Source organism: Misgurnus anguillicaudatus, chromosome 10 (genome assembly GCF_027580225.2).
Source record: "Misgurnus anguillicaudatus chromosome 10, ASM2758022v2, whole genome shotgun sequence".
In the NCBI taxonomy this organism is placed as follows: Eukaryota; Metazoa; Chordata; class Actinopteri; order Cypriniformes; family Cobitidae; genus Misgurnus; species Misgurnus anguillicaudatus.
Genome location: NC_073346.2, coordinates 17446459 through 17461939, shown reverse-complemented (window position 1 = coordinate 17461939; position 15481 = coordinate 17446459). Strand labels below are relative to the sequence as shown.

General features: G+C 34.7%; 1 protein-coding gene and 1 long non-coding RNA gene across 15 annotated transcripts; one reads left to right on the top strand and one right to left on the bottom strand.

The window, feature by feature from the left end:
* Window positions 1-369: 369 nt before the first annotated feature.
* On the top strand, window positions 370-4229 carry LOC129447846 (uncharacterized). 2 transcript variants are annotated; one of them, XM_055209763.2, is made up of 5 exons: window positions 370-1166; window positions 1329-1441; window positions 1616-1684; window positions 3185-3316; window positions 3470-4229. In XM_055209763.2, the coding sequence occupies exons 1-5, from the start codon at window positions 1154-1156 to the stop codon at window positions 3833-3835; spliced, it is 693 nt and encodes a 230-aa protein (XP_055065738.2). In that variant the 5' UTR covers window positions 370-1153; the 3' UTR covers window positions 3836-4229. The 2 variants fall into 2 exon arrangements, with proteins under 2 accessions (XP_055065738.2, XP_055065737.2); XM_055209762.2 differs by having other exon boundaries at window positions 370-1172.
* Window positions 4230-5448: 1219 nt separating this feature from the next.
* Window positions 5449-14739, bottom strand: LOC129438715 (uncharacterized). Of its 13 annotated transcripts, none has more exons than XR_012371466.1 (9): window positions 14464-14739; window positions 13726-13828; window positions 13389-13471; window positions 13206-13284; window positions 12255-12320; window positions 11294-11382; window positions 9511-10458; window positions 8381-8498; window positions 5450-6443 (listed from the first exon to the last, which is right to left on the bottom strand). It is a non-coding gene; the product is annotated as an uncharacterized lncRNA (long non-coding RNA). The 13 variants fall into 13 exon arrangements; XR_012371469.1 differs by having other exon boundaries at window positions 13389-13443; XR_012371467.1 differs by lacking the exon at window positions 14464-14739 and having other exon boundaries at window positions 5449-6443; window positions 9511-10612; window positions 13726-13865.
* Window positions 14740-15481: the final 742 nt, after the last annotated feature.

Below are 15481 nucleotides of genomic sequence, written 5' to 3'. Positions count from 1 at the left end.
AGGAGTGTAATTTGTTGTAAAATCCTGTATTTGATTCATCACTGTGGTTAAAGGATTGTAATATAGGCAGGACAGAGTGTAACCCACAGGTCAAATTTGCAAGACTTCCTGTTTGTACAAGCTGATTGACTGCAGTGTGTAGGATTTGCTGGATAACAGCCAGGATATATCTTGTGCAACACAGTTAATCATGCATTCATGAACATAAAGTTCACTTTACTGTAACATTTTCTTTGACACTGATCTATATTTACAACTTTACTGATTTTGTATGGTAAGCTTGGCCATACACACACATTTGATGCATTCAGAACAACAATGCTTCTTTGATGCAGCCATGTGACAAACTATCAATGCTTTGTCTATAAAAATGACAGCATTCCGTCCTCATTTTATAAGCGTCACATGTCTGACGATGAGTAATCTTTAACAGTGTAAAAAACATAAAAGTGCATAAAATACTTGTTTTTATTTCAGATCTGAAACCTGACAGGCTTAGTCATTCCATTTTTGTGGGTGTAATGGGATGGGGTCACATGGATGGGGCACAGACATTTCAAACGAGTAGGTAAGGGGGATTGGGAAAAAAACCACACTGGCAGAATGCACAACAAGTCCGGGAAAGGCCGTGCATTGGGAGCTGATTAAGAGGGGGGAGTGCATGCTGGCTAAAAAGAGGTAAAGGGGTGGGGAGCTTTAAAGAGTCCGGGGGAGAAGAGAGGAGCATTGAGCTTTTGAGACTTTCACTTTCAGCAAGCAAGCTGGGTTTCTGTAACAGACCAATCACAGTGCCAAGAGAGAGGAGTTGGTGTAATTAAAGGCTCAAATAAAACCACTGAAAGAGAAAGGGGGGCAAAAGAAAAAGTAAAGTAAGACCGAACAGGAAACTAAGATAAATCATGCATCAGATTTTTTTTTTTAGAAAATTTGGAAATTCCAAGTGTGGCTGGGAATGAACCAAAGAGACAATATGGAGCGCAACTGTCAATGCTGGGAGTAAAAACAGGAGACAGGAGAGTTTTTTTTTCGTTTCCTCAAGAGGCTGCTGGGAAACCACAGAGATTATCCCTAACTTTTCATCAGCTATCTGTCGTGCAAAAGGACTTCTCTGAGAAGATCGTGCGAAATATGGCCAACACTGGCCGGTAGAAGCATGTTACCAACAGGTACAGGTAACGTGACAATACGCGTGTTTAGTGTGACGAACCATCAAATGATGCGCGTGTTAAATGCTATCTGGAGTGATGACGTCATTAAGAGCAGAAAATGCATTTGCTTATTAAAAATATTGAGGTGTTATAATGATCAACATGTTGTTTACCTTTCAGTGCTGTTACTTCTATCAATATTGACTGTTCAAGGAAGTGGGTGCGATGAATTTATGAAGACGACGGTGAGAAATCTTCAACGCACTGTCGACGGAGAAAAGACGAAAGGATTTGTAAGTTTCGCATTTTGGTTTTTTATACATTTTATAATCTGGCCCATGTTTACTTGGTATTTGTAAATACTTACGTGTTTCCGTCCGGTATGATGTTAACTGCACTGCGTTATCTCAAGATTGATTCGTCTAAATGAAACAATGTCAAATTTAAGATTTTAATATCTGTTACAGCCAGAAGTGTTTCCAAAAAACTACTTGGTGTCTCATTATTTTAACGACAGCGCTGTGTGTAATGAACCGGTAAGAATTACGTCCCATATTAAATAGAAATATTTTGCAAAACCCCCACATGAGAAAATACTGTATACTTATATAGTATTTATTATTAGTATTTATTATGGTAAATTGGTGTAAAATTCATTTTTAACCATACCATAGTAGCCTATAGTTAATACTACAAAACACTGTAGTACACATTAACAAAGTGTAGTAATATACTATAATTTACTATATACTACAAAATACTGTGGTATACATTAACAATACTATACTATACCACAATACACTACAATTTACTTCACTAATACACTACAATTTCATACACTTCAGTTTACTTCATTGACCATATTACAGATAGCCTAAATGTTTAGCAAAGGCACACATGAAAATGCTGTAGTATATTTCAGTATTTACTATGATAAACTGGAGTAAAATTAATAGGTACTATAGTGTTTTTAAACCTACCATAGTAAATATTAAAGTATGCTATTTACTACAGTTTGTCAATTAATTGACAAGCTAATACTACAAAATGTAGTATACATTAACAAAGTGTAGTAATTACTACAATACACTACAGTTTACTACAGGTACTCTAGTAAGTAATAAAGTATACTAAAGTATTTTACTATAGTTCATTAATTCATTTTAGTTATTACTACAAAATACTATAGTAGATTATCTTAATTATAAGTGTAGTGATTAATATAATATTACTTTAATATACTACAGTTTACTCTAGTAAACAAAAAATATAATACAGAATTTACTGTTTATTGATACACTTTAGTTCACACTAAAAATAGATTATTAAAGCATTCCTTACTGAAAAGACCAGCATAAGCTGGTAGCTGGTTTTAACTGGGTTAAGGTGGCAGTAGCTGGTCTAAGCTGGTCCTTCCAGCCTGGCAAAGCTGGTCAAGCTGGTGGGTCAGCTGGTTTTCCAGCCTGACCAGCTAAGTCCAGCTTAAAAAGTGACCAAAACACAGCTAGACCAGCTTGCTACACCAGCAATACCAGCTAAAACCAAGCGGGGAGACCAGCTAAAACCAAGCGGGGAGACCAGCTAAAACCAAGCTGGGAGACCAGCTAAAACCAGCTTACCAGCTTATGCTGGTCTTAGCTGGATTTTTCAGTAGGGTTGTGATTATAATATATTACAGTTTACTCTAGTAAATAATAAAGTATACTATAATGTTGACTATAGTTTATTAATTCACTTTAGTTAATACTACAAAATACTACAGTATATATTCTCAAAGTGTAGTATTGCTATAATATACTCCAGTTTACTCTAGTAAATAATAAAGTATACTACAATATTTTCTACAGTTTATCAATCTACTATAGTTAAGTAAAAAATTACTATAATGATTACTATACTACAGTATACTACATTTTACTATAGTAAACACTAAAGTATACAGCAGTATTTTTTCATGTGGGTTTTTATGTGACCTAGCTTTTGTTTTAGTAGTTAATCATAAACAAATGTCTTGTTTTCTTCTTACGTGTGTTTAGTGTTGTGTGTTCAGTGGTGCAGTGTTCTTGTCTAATTCCTGGAGTAAACTTCTTCAGCATCTCAACCGAGTTCACCTTAAATACCATTTAATCAGTGAGCTGATATACACATTGGACAAACTAACAAAGGAGGTCAGGGATTGGATCATCTTATACATGATAATATTTGTTAACGTGCCTTAATATTACATCTTATGTTGGATCAAGAAGCTATATATTCTTACTTCTTAGACAGATTGTATAAATCTGTATTTAATTTATAATTTTTTATTCATCTTTAAATAGAAATTTCAGGAAACTCCAGATATCGCTAATTTCCCATCGATTCAGTCAACACCAGAAGACCTGCTATCTTTCACCTCATCGCTATTTTCAAAATGGCTCAGTTTGGATTGTGCTTTCGGAGAGCATCGCTGCATCTTTCCTATACCTAGTGAAGAAGATGAAGAGGATCTGGAGTCAAAGGAGGAGGAGAATAGGGAAATTAGTGAACAGGTGGATGAGCAAAAGCCTGTCATAGAAGGACAGAAAAGTAAAAGACAGCTTGATCTTGATCCTACCAGTGGATATACTGAGTTATGTTTCCCAGGTTTCTTTCAGTGGACCTTATATTTTCTGTGGATCGCAACACATGCATTTCTGATCTCATAAGAACATCAAGGAGATTGTTTTAAATGTTACAAATACTTTGGATGAAAGGTTTCAAGGCCTCACTTTGCAAGGACAGTGACTGTGTTGCCTTGACTTTGATCTGTCTTCGAAAGAAATTGCTTTCTGAATCAAGTGGTTGATGATCAAGAGATATCTACAAACAGCCAGTACTGGACTGTTTTTTGGGACAATGGCATGGCATATATGAAGCATGGCATATTTACTTGTAGCACAACTATGTACAAACCCATGTGTGATGCAAAATTGCTTAGCACTTAATGCTTTATCACTTTCTATCATTTTGTACAGTGAATCATGTGTCTTGTGTCATTGTTGAGGTAAAACCTGACTATTTTTTAACATTGAATGTTGTATTAAAAAAAGAATACATGAAGCCAAACATTGCTTATTGCTCAGCATTCTAGATTAAACCACTAAACGCCAATACTACATAAAACTGTAGCATAGTTTATCATCAATCTGTGCTGCATGGCTTAAGCAAACTACTAAAAAAATGACAAATTAAAAAATGGTTATACAGTAAATCTCATGTTTACATTTGTTGACATGTTGCCTTGAAGATTGTCCATGAAGCTCGTCTATACAACCACAACCAATGTTTTACACAATTGAACTTAAAATCAGTTTGTTGTAGATCTTTTTTAATACAGATTTTTAAATAAAATCTCTTCAAAATGTATTAAATGCTTGCATGGACTGACTTACAAAGATTTGAATGAAAAACTAGGATATAATTACACAGTTAATACAAGTACTCAGTATGTGTATGAGGATTTTCTCTAGTATCAGCTGAATGGAGGGACTTGCAGATGATGGCACAAACAACAGCAAATCCACAGAGAGCTTTCCCAGATAGCACACGTACGTCTCAGATACGTCTTGTAAAGATCTTTACATCTGCTGACGATCGTCTTTAAATAATGCGTCTTCCATATCTCTACAAGACGTATTTAAGATCTTAAAAAAATTCTAAATCCTACCTGCCTGCAGTGCATCTCCGTTTGGTCTTGAATCCGATCAAACGCAGACGAATCAGCAAAGACCTCCAACTCATTTCATTTTTTAAATAAATGTCTTGTTTAATTGTTTTAAAAATATAGTTAACGGGTTTTTAAGGGTTGGCATTAATTTTGAAGCAAAAATATAATTAAATATAAAAGCCCATATCACGTATAACAAAAAAGCCATAGACATTTTGCGTTTAGTCCAAAACGTTAAAAAGGCACTTAGATAAAGCACCATGCACAAGAAAAGGTGATCTCATACTCTTTCTGACTACAAAATATTAACAAATACAAAACACACAGGAACATCATTGCCAACAGCCACTGCCCCTCTGACTGTTGTATCAGTCTGAAATGAAAAAAGTTATACATTTAAATAAATAAAACAATTGCCAACAAGCTGATTATCTTAAGGCGACCCTGCTTTAATGCTTACTGCAATTCCTGCTTAGTATAATTACTGGGTGTGACTCACATTAAGTGTGTTTGTCAACAGTTATATATCTAAGGTTGAAACTTTTAACTTTAATTTTTATATATAGATGAAGAAACCTCATAAAAAATTGAAAACACAATACACATTCATTTGACCAGGTCTAATCCAGCATCACAGCATGAATTATATTGACTAGATTGTTTACCAAATTTGAATAAAATGTTTAACCAAAAATACTGCAAAGCTATTGATCACATTCTCATTACATTACTTCACAAGACCCAAAGCTGATCAGGACACTTTAAGAGCATTGTAACGTAGAAACTGCTGAAAGAACCATGTAATACTGTGAATATAATGACAAACTGCTCCATAACACTTAGATGTGACTTTAATTACAATACAACATACTCATACTCGGTGTTTTTAAGCTGTGGGTGAAGACCCACTTGTGGGTCGCACCGTAAGATAGCGAGTGTTGCATTGTAGTGATGGTTTGTCCAATTAATTATTAGCAATGGTTTTGATATACTATAAGATTACACATGTCTAAAGCCCATAATACACGGCACGATTTTTGGCTGTCCCAGATGAAAGATTACCAATCGTGAAACAATCGTGGAGATTTCTGTGATCGTGGCTCTTAATTGGTGGTCCTATCTCATACAGTGTGAGAGGTTTAAAGACCTCTTTTCCCAGTCCTGGGACCAAAGACACCTACGATAGTTTTATGACAGTGTAAGAAGTTCAGCATGATCAACGCACATCAACAACGTGTTTGCTTCTACGACCTGCATACCTGTATTTGTTTACCACTAGCGCATGCTGATGACGGATGTCGCAGCCTCAGATGCAATAGGTGTCTTCATCGACAGTCTACTGCTAAAGTTTAAACAATTCTTGTCACACAGTGTGATAAGGTCTATTGGATTGCAAAAATCCTGCTGTGTATCCTGGGCTTAATATGTTGTGAAATTAAAAGTTTGGAAACCCCTGCTTAACACAAAGTCTCATTTAAAGTTTATAAGAACTTTTGCAATAGATCGACACTAAACGAAACTGATGGCAGATAAGGTGTTGGGATGACAATGGGCCAGAGTTGAATCTGTGCATCTTAGCAGATCACAGGCAGGTTTCTCCTGAAGTGCTGCATTAAGAAAAGAAAGGAAAAAGATGTTAGAACATTTTTAAGGAAATTGAAATAATTCTCACAATCAATATTGGACTATAAACAATAAATTATTACCAATACAATAACATGCAAACAGACCTGTCAACCACCTAAATAATAGATACTGCAGTGTTTCCCACAGGATTTTGAGAGACTGTGGTGGTGATGACGTCACCTGCTAATTAGCATATATGTGACACCATCATGTCGTGTTTGCGTTTGATCTAGTGTTGGCACCTGAAATATGTTTCACTTCTACTCTTTGATCTGTATTTGTATTTGATCTGTATTATATATCAAATTATATTTTAAGCGGAATTAAGCTGTTTTAAATAGTGAAATAAAAATGTAAATGGGAATCATGAAAATTCTATTTGTGGGGGCCAGTGTTGATTCTGTGGTGGGCCACCACAAATAAATAAATGTATGGGAAACACTGTACTATGCGGTAGGTTACCGGTTTTAAGGTATACCGAGGTTTTAAACAGTCAAGGTTACAAAACCACTAAAATGGTCTGTGATACCGTCTCCAAGGTATGAACTGTATTTATACAAAATTCATTAAATCATTAAGTCATGTGATTGATTTGATGTTTACATGTTATATACATTTTGAAAATATTATATATAATATAATTTAAAGGCTTTATTTTTACCTGGCATTTAAAAATAACAAATTTTAGTGTAGCAATGGCAATACAGCAAAACTGTAAAACCGTGGTATTTTTGCTAAAGGTAATCATACCGCCAGAATCTTATACCGGCCCATGCCTACTAAGCGGTTGTACCAAGTGTTAGAAACATCAAGATTCTCAAATTTTTAGGGCTAGCGCAATACCACAGTTTTGGCTATTCTTCATGTTCTTTAGGGCAGTTATTTTGCACCAGTGACAGAAACAGTGACCAAATAATTCATTACCTTATCTACATGTGAAGGAAGATTTTTGCCTGCACTTTCACAGCTGATATTATAAAAATCAGCTTATGACATTAACATGTTTCAAGCGTTTTAATTTACTTTTATTTGTGAAGTTTATCTATCACATGTGGAGACATACGCACATACGAAACGGCAAAAAGACGCTAAAATCTGGGTTAAGAGCAAAAAACTACCTGCGCCAATCAGTTTTTGCCATTTATGGGCTTTACCCTATAAAAGAAAACCGTTTTATGCATTTAAATGACCTTACACGTTATCAGTTTATTAAGCGTTTAGACTATGTAGACACAATGTGCACTAAGATAAAAAAATTGGTTAACACGACCACTCGTGGTGGCTTTACTCAGAGGTTGGAGAAGACAACCGGTGGACTAAACATCAAGCCTCTGCACGATTCAGGTAAGTGGAATAAAATACATTGTAAATAAACATTATTAAAACAGATTGTAAAGTCATTCATTCAAAACTTGCTATGACCTAAGCCTAAATGACTTAATTTCTTTTTAGAATTAAGACAACCTTAGCAGGAGAGCCCCAGCAGTAACTTTCTCTCAAGCAGATGAACAATAAGTTGCTTTGTATGAACACCACCCTAACAATCAAGGTAAAAGAGCATTAAACATTAAAGGTATTGCAGAGAATTTAGGTTTTCCGGGTGGATCATCAAGACTATTGGTCCTCCTTGTTGTCAATCTGGAGTGTTGCGCAAAAAAAAAGCGGAGACGGCGTTTCTTTTCTAAAATTCGAGAAAATCCTCCGCTACACCTTTAAGTGGAACATTTATATAGCATGCTGCTTATAGCTAGTGAGAAAGATAATCTAATTGATCTACCATGCATATCCTTCAAATAACTTAACATAACAACTGAACATGTCATTTAATATGTACATCATTAATAATAATTGTAAATAATATTTAATATTTGTGAAGTTATATAATTGTGAATTCATATTTGCAATGTTTATACATTACCTGTTTTTAGGTAAACAGATTATCCATCAGTGGATGTCATGCAAAAAAAATAGCCTCAAGGTCGGCTCTGTAAATACTGTAATCTGCATGTTTCCAAGCACACGTTTACCAGGACACACTAATATTAAACAGAAAAAAACATAAATCAGTGTTAAACAAAAACAAATTTTAGGTAAATTAAATAAGGTTTTAATTTTCAATCAATATAAAAGAAATAAACTCAATAAAAAACAATGTCAGTGACGTAATAAATATGTGTAAATTTACACGCATCATTTATTAAGCATTATAAAAAACCCAGCAATATTATTAAACTTTGGTTATTTGTTATTATCCCTGCATTCAAATTGCAGGTTGGAGCAGGAAGTTAACCCTTCTGTCGCGCAAGCGCGAGCTGGTCACGAGCATAGACAGTGGTCGCGAGGCCATTCCTACGTCATGTGAGCGCCATTTTCATCATTTTACCGTTATTTCCTCAGGCACACTTCAACATTTTCTTCGCATTTAACATCATTATTAGCATGTAAATAATATAATTCGTAAACATAACGTTTATTTTCATTTATAATATGTTTTTTTTTTGTAATTGTTGGCTTTAAGTTAATTTGTCTGTCAGTTTGTTCGTGTTGGTAAGTAACTTAACGTTATTAACGTTACGTCAGCCTTTTGTCATGTATGTGTTGTTAGAAACTGATAAAAATACGAATTAATTCACAGATATAAATAACTTTATAGCTAATACAACTAATAAAATATTAACTCAATTATCAAACCACTTCGCTATAAAACTTTAAGGCTTCTTGTGATTACAGGTCGTTTACATAACGTTAACTTACTCCAAGCAAGTCGGGCGGAAAGATTGATACATTTTATAACTCAAGTAACTTTAAGTTAAACAGGGGCTGGTCTAGGCTAACTTAGCTAATGTTTACCCCACCACCGCTGAGAAAAGCGGTTAACGTTAACTTACATGTTCAACGTGCCTTGCCTATAGGATTTGCAGCTCGATTTTGGCTTGCATTGATAAACGTTACAAACAAACAAACAAACCAAAAAAATAATGATCATATACGACAATCAATCTGTAGATCCACTAACGTTACATGCATAACATAAAGTTGGTTACTTACCTCTAACGTTACTGATTAAACTCCTTCGTCAGCGTTGTAACTTCACATGTTGGTTTTGTTAAATCACAAGAGGCCAAAGATCGAGGTGAAAAAGAGAAATAAATCGTTCTGCGACGAGACACGTAAGCCACAGGCTACTCCAGCCCAAAGATTAGTGCAGCCCTTGTGTCCGGGCGCTTCACGTGGCTTAGCGTTAACCAGTATGACATCACAGTACCGCGTGATTACACTGTTTCGTGGGCTTTTGAATAACTCTCGCGGTACTTCAATGTCTGCGCATGTCTGCATGATGTCAACCATTCATGCTTGTAACTGGGGTAGCGTTTGTGCGATCAGTGATTTAGGGTGTAACAAAACAAGATTATTACATTAATTTAATATTATCAATTAGTATTGTAATAAACCTTTTTAAATGTTTGTTAATGATTAAGTGTCATTAACAAACTCTGAATTAAAACATCAATATATATGCTACATACATTTTCCTTAAATCATCAAAACATCCAAATTCAATGAAACAAAAACAACAACAATGTATTTAAGATGAGACACATTCAGCATTTATAATTTTTTCTCTTTTTTTTTTACTTTATTCAAAGTTTTCTACAGTAGTCTGTTAACAGTAGACCAAAGGTATGATGATCAATTTTAAATGCAATATGGTTGAAAGGTCAGTAAACAAACAACAAAAAGGTAATTTCTTAATAGAAGTTCTGTACATTTTTTGCTTTTGTTACATATTTCATACATCAAAATCCTTAAACGTTAATAATTATGTATTCCAACTTGTTGCAGCTTGACAAAAATGTAGCTTGAAGGAGAAGGGACAGCTGAGAAACAAAGTCCTGGTACGCAGACGACAATACTATAACACTGACAAGAGTATAATGATGATGGAGACGGAGACACAAGCCAGAGAAAGGGTGGACCAAACACCAGGCCAGAATTCTGCATGAGTCAGGTAAGCATAATGAGTTACACCAGTGGTTCTCAACTCTGTTCATGGAGTCCCACTGCTCTATGAATTCTGTATGTCTCTTTGATCTGACAGACTGAGGCTGCGTCCAAATATCACTTTGTGCATCCCATCGTGCATCATGTTCTGGATGTAAAGCATGAGACTTTTAATTGTATGTTAACATTTCTACATTTCTGCATTATTGTTATGTATTTTGTGAAACATCTGCAACTGCAACATTGTGTCGTTTATTTAGGGACTACTGAATAAATAATACACTTTAATAAAGCTACATACTCAAAACCAAGAGCTTTTTTACAGGAGCAAAGAATTCTGCATCTAAAAGTTTGATATAAGCAAATGTTCATTTCAGAGTGTTCATTTTATTTACAGAAAAACTTAAAAATGGTAAATATAAATTTAAAGTAGTTAATAAAACACAAATACGTTTTGGTGCAAATTGCTGGCACTATCTGGATTTAAATTTTTACGCATGCTAAGTGTGTCCCATCGAATGTTAATTCTACATGCACGCTTGGGATCTTCACGCCCACTAAAATACTTAGGCCAAATACAAAAAAACGTCATAGTAGTCTAGTGCAAAGACAACAAGTGTGAACATTTGGACACAGCCTCAGTTCAGTTCATGAAGATCTCTACTAATGAGCTGATGATTTGAATAATGTGTGTTAAATAAGGAAGACATACAAAATGTGAATAGCAGAGGACCTCGAGGAACAATGTTTAGGAACAGTTACATTGTATAAAACATTAACTAAACAGACAAATTATTTGTCATAGCTTCAATAAACAAAAGAATGTCACCTGCATTTTAGTTTCCAGCATTTTTCCACAATGAAGCCAAACTGGAAGAAAATAAACTTCTGCTTTGCATCTGACATCAATTCAGAAACCTGCAAAAATAATCACAAGAGAATGAAGAATGTTTTAAATATACATAGAAGTAAGCTCTAAAGAGCGGCATGGTTTACAGTAAAATTATGGGGTACTCACACTATGCATACTGTATCATACCAAAGTATGTTTTACCTCCAAAGTTTGGTGTGACTAGTGTGAGCGCTCCGTACCTTACTACACTTGGTCTCTGCGACAGTCCAGTTTAGTTCATGGTAGGGGGGCAATATTTTGAAACATAAATATTTTCAAATTATTTGCGACCCTCACAAAGACACTAATTTCCCACAGCCAGCAACAGCACAATGTTTGTCTGACATCACAATCTTACTGTTTTTACAACTTTATGATTGTCAACAACTACTACTTTAGACTGAACACCAGTGGGCGGAGCCAACGATATAATGATGTGCTGTGTCTTTCTGTGGGGGAGGTCAAATGAAAATTAATCTAGCTAGTGACATCACTACTCCAGCCATTTTACATTCGTAAAACAAGAATGCTGTCTGCAATTCACTTATGTTTCCATGATTGCAAAAACTTTTATCGATGTACATATACAATTGTTTAAGTGTCATAATTAAAACATGCCTAAATTGGCAGTGGCCCTGTCGATACAAAACTCAAGTGCAAATCATGACACTAATATAAACTGTAGTTTTGGCAATTATTGTAACAGTTATCAGATATGAATCGTGTCTTATGTAAATATAAAAAGAGCAGGAAAAAAATGAATATAGTAAAAAAAATCTGATCTGTGCATTAAGATTTGCAATGTAAATGCAGTCTTATTGTGAGAAGAAAACTTGGTTATTGCTGGAATCATGAATGGTCTGAATAGGATTTGAGTTTGTTTACTTGTGAAACTTACCTGCTCCACCATTTACAGATCCAGTGGGTGCAGATCATCATACAGATGGTTCAAGTGTGGATCCACCTAATATTCAAGGTAAAAGAGCATTTGTTCACAGCATTATCTAAGAAAACATATCACTAGATATTACATATTAGATGTTAATGTCTGACTCTGATCCATACGAAACAGGTTTTCTGTCCTGGGACACTCGGCTAACCATCAAGAAAGAACACAGTAGGTTAACAAGAATCTGACCTCACGTTTTGATCAAAATTATGGCAGTACATTACACATTTAAGGACTGTTATTCCTCTGTCTGATTTAAAAATACCCAAAAGTTCTTAAAAAGAAGCAGCCCTGGTTATTTTGGCTTGTTAAACATAAACTATATAGACATAACTATTGCGACGCCTCCCTCCAACAAACAGGTTTAAATACTTTACTTATTTCCATGAGCACAAATCTTAATGCTACAGCATATGATATTCTAGAAAAACCGTTTGATGCTAAATTTATAGCAAAGGGTTTTGGCAGGGCCCTTTTCAATACCAACTTAAGAATGACCCTACAAACAAAGTAAGGTTCAAACAGAAAATGAGTGATTCAGTCTGGTGTGGAAGAACTTTGACTGGTCTGAATAAAGCCCAGACCTTAACTTAACTTTAAGGTTTTTAGCCCAAAACTCATCACCTAAACCTATCAATGACTTGTACAAGAAGCTGTAGTCATTTCGGAACAGAAAAAGGCACTTACAAAACTGTTGCAACAAAAATGAAAAAACAAAACTCTTTGTAGTGGTATTATATGGTATAGCATTTATATTTGTTTTGATTGGAAACACTGGAATAAATAAACATGTTTACCAGAATGAGGCCTCCCAATACCTCTGTCTAGTGTATTTGCCACAGACAGGGTAACGCAAGCCTTAGAGTGTGCTTCTTTGTAAATGTGACAAATGAAAATGACCTGATCCATCATTTCCAGCTCCAGTGGGCATCCTTTATCCATCCAGACCCTCATACAGATGGTTGGAGTTTTGATTCTCCTAAAGTACCATGCAAGCTAAAAGAGCACTTGTTGACATAATTAGGAAGAAAACATAAACGCATTGTTCATGGCATTTAAATATATAACACTGTTTAATACTACCTTTTCTGTTCAATCCATAGAGCACTCATTTTCCCTCTTGAGACCATGGTGTGACCTGCAAGGTCGAATGGAGAGTAAGTTGCCTAAAAAAAATAAAAATAAATGTATTTAAAATCGTCATTAGCTAAACATCAACATGTCTGAGGCAGATGCAGGTCTGATAATCTGTCCAACATTCAAAACCTCACAGTAAATCTACAGTCTTGAGTACTGTTTTAAATCAATGTATACATATGCTCATTATGAATTTTAATAAAAAATACTAAATGTATATAAAAAGCCTCAATTCAATTATTTTTTGATATTGCAGCTGTAAACGAGACAATCTTGGAGTCACCTGCATTCACTGGTCCAGTTAGTCCAATTACAGATGGAGATTATAGAAGAGGATGATGTCTTTTCTCCAACATCTTTCTAGACTGATAAAAGATCTAGACAGGCTTGAACAAAAGTTAACAGAGGGGCTTATATAGAGAATGGTAAGAACCATTTTATCCATCAAACTTTTTACCAATTATTGTAAACATAAACAATATTATAGGGCTTAATTTGTTTTAAACATTACTTCAATGTACTGTATCTGTTTAAGGTGAGCAGCTACACATAAAAGAAGAACATGGAGAATCTGCCCAGAGGTGTTAACCAGCAATGCAGCTATACAACTAAATTGATGCAGGCGGAAACAATGTGTGTATGTTATGTCCAAATGTTGTTATGTTCAAATGTTTCACAATTTACTTAAACAGGTGGACCTTTCATTATTGCATTAGTCAAGTACAACTGAGTAGGTTAAGTTTACATATCAACGTCAATAAATATATATAAATAAATATCAGTTTTGACAGCAAACATAATAATGTAAAATAAAATAATAATTACAGCTTTTTAAGAAATTTACACGGGCTCAAACTATCAGTGAAATTAACTATCAAAAACCTAAAATAACCACAGACACGTGAATAAAATATCTAACGTGAACTAGCTAGTTACTGTACATACATTGCTTATTATCAACGAAATTTCTAGTTAACTGATCCCACACTCAGCATTATTAAAATGTATTATTACTACATACCTTAAACAGATGTTCCCTTAAATCGCCAGACCAGGACAGGTTTCTTTCTTGCCCTTCTTCTTTTGCATTGCGACGTCGATATAAGTGCATGGTGAAGCACGAATGTAACGCAAAGACGTTCATATTAATAATATACACGATACTGACGATTAATACGGATGATTTTATCTTTGTTTGACATTCTAATCAGAGTTATATTGAGGAAACAAAGAAAACATATGACATAGTTTGTAAAATTAATTTTTCCTTATTTTTTGTAATGGTTTCTTTTAGAATGCAGCTGCTGCAGAAGAAGAATCCGTCCGTCTACCACTGAAGGAGACGCGGAAATTCCTTCCAAGATGTTCTTTGCCCGAGGAAGCATTTGATTAATTTAAAGATATTGTGTTTCTTTGTATGTTATAGAAAAACGTTGCTTTTTTGCATACACTCGTGTAAATATGCATGTTATGAATGTTTTTCTTTTGTCTAATTTAAATAAATTTTACACAATCAACTGCCTGTTTTATTGAAAATACTGTTTTAATTGTTGTTAATGATATATTGTAATAATATGTGTGTATAACTGTGTAGAAGATGTAGTTTAGAGCAATTTATTTTTAATGATCTTTAATCGTCTTTTAAAGCTCTCAGAAACATCTTAGAAAGAGCTCGATTAAAGCTCTTATAAAGATCTTTTAAAGATCTAAGAAACATCTTGGAAATATCTTAGAAACATCTGCTAACATCATTCTAAATATCAAGCGTCTTGAAAAGATCTTAAAAGCGTCTTCAAAACGGCTGGGCTCATACGTCTCAGATACGTAATTCATATGGGCAAACGACCTTTATAATACGTTTTCCAGACGGAATGGAAATCTGAGTGATTACCTCGCAGATACGTATCTGAGACGTACGTGTGCTATCTGGGTTTGTTCACACACTTTTGATGTCCTACCACACTAGACATCTGGGTCACGCTCGAGATGCAACAACAAGCACGGTCAGGGGATCTCTGGATAATCCGTAATTCGTTTGT